Genomic DNA, 7,077 nt, shown 5'->3' with positions numbered 1-7,077 from the left:
GAAACTCGATTTTCTTTAGCGTATTCTTCCAGATTATCAAATCTTCTTCATGTATGTGGGCCTTCATTCGCCAGAAAAGTCTGCATTTTGGTTCGCTTCCTCCATTATGTGTGATCGTGGTCTTAGTGACTTCCAAAAAATATCTACATTCTTTAATTATAGGGTGAAACTAAGTAGCTGAGCCAAGATTTTTAATTAAGAAGTGTCAAAATTTAAAGAATTTTAGTTAATAAATGGCGATAATGATACCCCATAAATATGAGGACACGCATTTTAAAAAATTACCTATTTTCAAATTCAAGTTTGAGTTTATTCAAATGTTTCTGCTGATCATGTGCTAAAGAAAATCATGCTCTATTACAAGCGTGACAACAATTTCAATTTTAGTTCTTTATAGCCTATTTCGTTTGCTAATGTTAGCCCTTGTTTGATACGGAATAGTTTTAATTTGCAGCGAGACTTAAGGCAGGCTTCATCTTGCTTGAGTGTCCGAACATCTACTTATCTTGATCATTTCTAAAAATCTCACCTAATTAAAAGCACCATTTTCAAATTGAGTCTTGATATTACCATCGGTATTCAATTTAATCCTGTAGACAAAGCTATTCTTACGTTAATCTTCAGCAAACGTACCAAGCTTTGGTATAAAAAAAACTCAAATTAAATGTAAACCAAAACCAAAAAAAAGAAGAAGATATAGTAGGACTAAGGTTTTTTCCCCACTACATTGGGCTTTGACCTGTCCTCATAACATTATGTCATCTACTTCGTCTTGTGCTCCCGCATGTACTGAAGTGGGGTCCCATAAGTAGTCATGCGCAAAGAAAAGAGAAAAAACAAATGTATTTTTTATTTTCTAATCCCAAATAATTTCAGGAATATAATGCGCATGCCTTTTGCCTATGCCAACATATATCATCAAAATCTTCAAAATCCTCACATGCCAACACTTGTACTAGGTGGTCAACCCATACTCCATTTTTTCTTTATATGTAATTAATTAACTTCTTTGCACTATTAAAATGTTAATTTTCCTTAGCAGAACTAGCGTGGCTCAACAATTTGTTGTTATTAAATTTTTTAAATATTATCAAAACTTGCAATTGTACTTTCAAATCACTTAAAATACCTTCAGGTCAAACCACTCCTAATAGTTAAAATAAGGAAATAATTTACCTTAATGAGATCCTATCTTGAATCTCTTTTTCTCCGCCACTAGTATTGTTACACAAATAGCCATCCAAATTTATTATTTACTTTTTTTAGTCGGTATTTATAATTTATATATATATATATATATATATATATATATATATATATATATATATATATATATATATATATATATTATACATTTAATATATATACTATACTATATATACATCTTATATACTTAATTCTTCAAAATTTTATAGCTAAAAAGAGCTTCTGCCCCTAAATCCGCCCCTGACTGTGTTAGTCACGAACGAGGCTTAATCTACTAAATGAACAGGTATTTTAATTTCTAATTATGTGCTTAATAATTTTCTCCTTGTCTCATGGTCTATATTCCAATCATCTCTATTTGTCAGAGTGAGCATTGACGTAATTGGTAAAGTTGCTATCATATCATCAGGAGGTTACGGGTTCGAGCCGTGAAAACAACTTCTTGCAGAAATACAGGGTAAGACTGTGTAAAATATACCCCCTTGTGAGCCAGTATTTCCCCAGACCCGCGCATAGCAGGAGCTTAATGCTCCGGACTGCTTTTTTGTTTTTCAATTATTAGCGGAGGTATGCTTAATTGCTTATGTATTTCGCATTTTTTCTTTCTAGTAAGAAAAATGTACCATTAAAACTCTAATCAGAGATTCTAAAGTGAGAGATGCTGATTACAATAATAAAAACAAGTCAATCCTTTATCAATAAGGGTCACTCAGAAAACTGTTTTTTTGTTGCATGCACCCACTAGTCCTTGTTTACTTGTTACTTGTTAGGTCTGTTGTCAATTGTCCTAACTGTGCTAATATCCATTTTGAAAAAGGGTATAACTATTAAATAAAACCAGATCCTTTTTAAAAGAGGGATTTTGCATTTATTTATTTCTTTATTAAAAGACACTTTGTCTGCTCAGATTTTAACTATAAAAGGGTAGTCACGTTAAGCACCTTCAATCCACTCTCACACAAAACTCGTTTATCCTTCTTCTCAACGTCCCTTTACTTAGCTCTTATCTAATCTTCTCAATCTCTCTTCTTCTTAATTTGTTGAAAGTTTGTTCTAGTTTTTAGAAAACCATGGGAAGTGAAGCTTTGGAGTTTTTTTCTTGTGATAATACTTTTCGCTATGAACCAAAACGCATAACTATGGAGGAGAGTGATGATCTTCCCATTAATGATGGTTCTTGGTTTGAAGAAGAGATTGATGTTGATCTCAAATGGTCTTTTGCTTTAAACAGGTATATAAAACCTCTTATCAGCGATCTCCATTCAGTTTTTCTTTTTTGTTTTTGGAAAATTCACGGGGAAATCCTTTCTTTTTCTATGTAACCTTTGTTATTTTGTTTTTAACACGTACATTAATGTACGGGCTTCATTCTTATGAGTCAAGTATAACCGGATCCATGATTTATTATTTATGAGTTTATGTAACGATCTCAATTAAATTTTTAATAGTAATTGTGTTCACATTCAAATATTTTATAGATATTTATTAAATTTTCAAACAAATTTACACTGTTTGGACAAATCATACTGAGTTCACGTGAACCCATAGATTACAAGATGGATCCGCCCCTAGAGAGTAGAGTCAAGTACCTTACCTCTATTTGCTCATGTCACGTTAAAATGTGTGACCATCTTATTAAAAACTTATAATGTTATAGAGAACACATAATTATTTACGTAATTATGTCTTTAACAATGTTATGCTTTTTTTTTTTTTTTTTTTTTTAGATTCTTAAAAGGTTTTATAAATGATTATTTCTTTAATTATGACTTTTGTTTTTGGTACTTTCTCTTTCTTGTACATACGTGCTCGTACATGATTACATGAAACATAGTTCAACCTCGAAATGATTCTAGTACAGTTCGAGGAGTCATACAAGCAACATGAGTTGCCTACCATGGTTATTTGGGGGGGGGGGGGGTTTCTTTTTTCCTTTTCCGATACTTTTCTTATATTCATTGACAATTTAGAAAATATTCACATAATTAGATTACTTAAAACCCGACTATAAAAATGCTTTAAAAGATGAGTCAGCAAAGTGAAAAAATATATTTATGAATTATCTGTTGGAGTCACTAAATATTTTTTGTCAATTGATTTTAAAGACTTTTTACCTTCAAACGTCATTATGAGAAGATAAGATTAATTTGACGTGTATCTTTCGTAATGATGTTCGTATCCAATTCTCAATGTCCTCGTAAAGATTAACACTGTAATCTACCTGAAAGATTTTGTCAGATGATTTTCGTTTTAAAAATCGTATATTCCACGTCACCCATAGAGAAATAATTTAAATCATGTTCACACATGAGTATTTATTTACTACAGTAATTTATATTTTTGAGGTTAGATTTGGATAAGGAGATGGCATTTGAATGACTAATTAAGTATTGGCTTTCTTGTTTTTACTAGTGTGCTGCACAAAGGAACAAGCGAGTACCAAGATATCGCCCTTTTGGACACCAAGCATTTTGGGAAGGTTGATAAAAATAATTGTAATTTCAAATATTTGATTCTATCAATTTTTAATATAAATATATCTTTTTGTTGGTATTATTATTGATAAAATAATGCATGCATATAGGTATTGGTGATAGACGGGAAGATGCAGAGTGCAGAAGTGGATGAATTTATATATCATGAATGCTTAATTCATCCAGCTCTCTTGTGTCACCCTAAGTGAGTATTTAATTATTCATTCCTTAATTAAGCATGCTTAAGGACATAAGCATTCGTACCTTACTTATAATTATATATGATGCCTTTTTTAATTACTAGAATAATAGTCTTTGATTATTGGATTTGTAGCTAATTGATGTTTACTTTTTAGTGAAAAAAAAAGAATATTCTTATTATGTATAATAATCACATATAATGATCAATTTGCAGCCCAAAAAATGTGTTTATAATGGGAGGTGGTGAAGGATCTGCAGCAAGGGAAGCTCTAAGACACAAATCTATGGAGAAAGTTGTCATGTGTGACATTGATCAGGTAAAATATTACTGGATTTTTATAAGTAATTTATTAGGACATACCGACAGATAATTACTTTACTGGAAACCAACCCCACTAAAAAAGAAGTGACGGTGATTCAAGAGAGAAGTCAAAAACAGAATAGTATATCCTCTTATACTGTACCAAATCCTGATTGTGTCTTATAGAGAGGCTTTTTATTCTTATTTTTACTTTGTTGCAGGAAGTTGTGGATTTCTGCAGGAAGCATCTAACAGCAAACCATGAGGCTTTTCGCAACAAGAAGCTTAACTTGATCATTAACGATGCCAAGTAAGGACTCTTTCCTTTTCAATCTAAAGGAGTAAAGTGTGTTGCTGACTTGCTGATCAGTACAAAGTAACAAATCTGTTATTACACTTAAATTGTAAATGATCGGTATATATAACTTAAATTCTAAGTGTATTTGTAAAACTTTTTGAATTATATATACACAATTTGAGCTGAAGACAGTAAATACGCGAAGCTACTGCCTACAAGCTAAGGTGGACCCATCCATGAGATAATATCACGTCGGGCCTAATATTTTAAAAAAAGAACTAATCAAAATAGTTGCTCACCCCACGCTTAACTTAAAAGTAGCCAAATGATGTATATTATATATGTAAAATTCATGTAATATATGTATAATCTTGTATAATCTTGCTATACCCGTTAGGAAAAGCTATTTGTGTAAAGATCCTATCAAAAACACAAGACTTATTGGGAGTAGGAACCATTATAGTCTTTGTTGTTTAACCCATGTTGACTCTAAATCTGATATGATTTTGCATGAATGAAGAGCTGAGCTAGAGCAGAGGCAAGAAAAATTTGATATCATAGTTGGAGATTTAGCTGATCCAGTTGAAGGAGGACCTTGTTACCAACTCTACACCAAATCTTTCTACGAAAACATCCTTAAACCTAAGCTCAACGACAACGGCATCTTTGTTACTCAGGTCAGCTCTCATTAGTGTAATTTAACCTGGTATACATTAAGTTCACTTGCATTATATTTCATAAATTGTTATCTTTAGGCATGACCTGATAGCGTAAAATTGTTTACGGTGTCAATGATAAAAGTTAGTAAAACCTAATTTGGTCATGCTCTTGTTGGAGTTGGATTACTCAAACTGCTAGTCAATATGCAGGCTGGACCAGCGGGAGTTTTCACACACAAGGAAGTTTTCTCATCCATTTACAACACAATCAAGCAGGTCTTCAAATGTAAGTCTCTATTGTGGCTGCAAATAAATTATAGTAACAAATTTGAGTTTTAACACTTTTTTCTTTTTCACATACTAATTTTTAATGTTGATGCAGATGTGCTGGCATATACAGCTCATGTACCCTCTTTTGCTGATACATGGGGATGGGTTATGGTTAGTACTAATATTCACATCAAATCCAAAACTAAATACTATTAGTTCAATATTTGCACAGCTAATAACTAACAAAATTGACACTAATTTGCAGGCTTCTGACCAACCATTCTGTCTTGATGCTGGAAAACTGGACAAGAAAATAGCTGAAAGAATTGAAGGGGAACTCTTATATCTTAATGGTGCTTCTTTCTTCTCTTCCACCATCTTGAATAAGACCGTTGCCAAAACGTAAGCTCTATCGATTATTTCTTCTTATTTTTGGTATAATGAAAGAAAATTTCATATAGATATTAGTTATAAGATACTTAAAAAGAGTTGTACTTTGCCCTTACAGGCTGAAGAATGAGACTCATGTGTACACTGAAGATGATGCAAGGTTCATTCATGGACATGGAGTGGCATTCAGAAATTGAGGCAACAAATTGGTGGGGGAACTGTACAGTCAAATGTTTGGAAAACTAAGGAATATGAAGTAGGGGGGTGTTGAAACATTGAGAGTTCTCTCAAAGAAAGTTGTTACTTAGTAGCTTTTGGTTTGGTCAGCAAAATAGGCTTAGGCTTCTTCTGGTTGTCCTATGACTATACATTTACTATTTTATGTAATGCTCAGAAATGAAAAACAAAAAAAAGACCTTTTCCAATCAATCATATGTCATATTTTACATGTTTGGTAAATATTATTCTTATGTTTTAATTTCAATACCACACAAGAGGGGTTTGTGTGGTGTCCAATTTTTTGCGTGCACAGAATATAAAATAACCTGGTTCTTCTATGTGTTCCTTATACTACTGTTGCGGAATAATAAATGCAGAAATTAAAGAACACAAGGATTTTTATTTGGAAAACATCTGACTCAAAAGGTGAAAAAACTATGACCTACTTCCCAGTAGGATTTTCCCAAAACTCTTCACTAAATCACTGAGCCAAAAACTGCATTTACAAAATACTTTTGTAAACCTAGGATTAACTCTAATCCCGTTGTGGCAACCAACCTCTAACTGTTGCAACAACTTCAAGTTAACTCTAACTTGAATACTCTAAGTACCTATTACAATTGCCTATAGATAAAACTGAAATGTACAATAAAAGACATACACTTGGAACTGGTTCTTATATCTGGTTCATGTAGTTTCAGGTTCGCACACTTGAATCACGCACGAACTACTTGCAAAATGCCTTGCTATTTTGCTCTCAATTCACGTTTTAATTCTGCTTTTGTGCCCTGTCGAGTGAGAACATCCTGCGATTTATAGAGTTAGTAGAGTAGAAAATAACTAGAGTTCTAATGCTACTCTTCCTTGGTGGAAGAGTTCTAGTTGATCTCCATCTCTAACTCTTTCCTTTATCTTGGAAAGTGTTCTCTTTGATTAATGAGTCCTTCTCCTTATCAATTATGCAACCCTTTTCGATCAGGAGATATTAATTAGACTGAGTTAAGCTTATCTCCTTCACGTGCATCCCACATGCTCGAATCTGCCCGTGTCTATGCACAT

The 7,077-nt window shown here is 32.6% G+C and overlaps 1 protein-coding gene across 1 annotated transcript; it reads left to right on the top strand.

Annotated features, from left to right (window-relative positions):
- The first annotated feature begins 2,153 nt into the window (after nucleotides 1-2,153).
- LOC107776201 (thermospermine synthase ACAULIS5) lies at nucleotides 2,154-6,258 on the top strand. Its single transcript, XM_016596064.2, has 10 exons — nucleotides 2,154-2,437; nucleotides 3,619-3,685; nucleotides 3,791-3,885; nucleotides 4,096-4,198; nucleotides 4,404-4,492; nucleotides 5,001-5,157; nucleotides 5,350-5,425; nucleotides 5,522-5,580; nucleotides 5,675-5,811; nucleotides 5,918-6,258. Exons 1-10 carry the CDS (start codon nucleotides 2,277-2,279, stop codon nucleotides 5,994-5,996), a joined length of 1,023 nt encoding a protein of 340 aa, XP_016451550.1. The 5' UTR covers nucleotides 2,154-2,276; the 3' UTR covers nucleotides 5,997-6,258.
- Nucleotides 6,259-7,077: the final 819 nt, after the last annotated feature.

Source organism: Nicotiana tabacum, chromosome 23, assembly GCF_000715075.1.
Source record: "Nicotiana tabacum cultivar K326 chromosome 23, ASM71507v2, whole genome shotgun sequence".
Taxonomy (NCBI): Eukaryota; Viridiplantae; Streptophyta; class Magnoliopsida; order Solanales; family Solanaceae; genus Nicotiana; species Nicotiana tabacum.
This window is presented reverse-complemented; position numbering and strand designations above follow the sequence as displayed.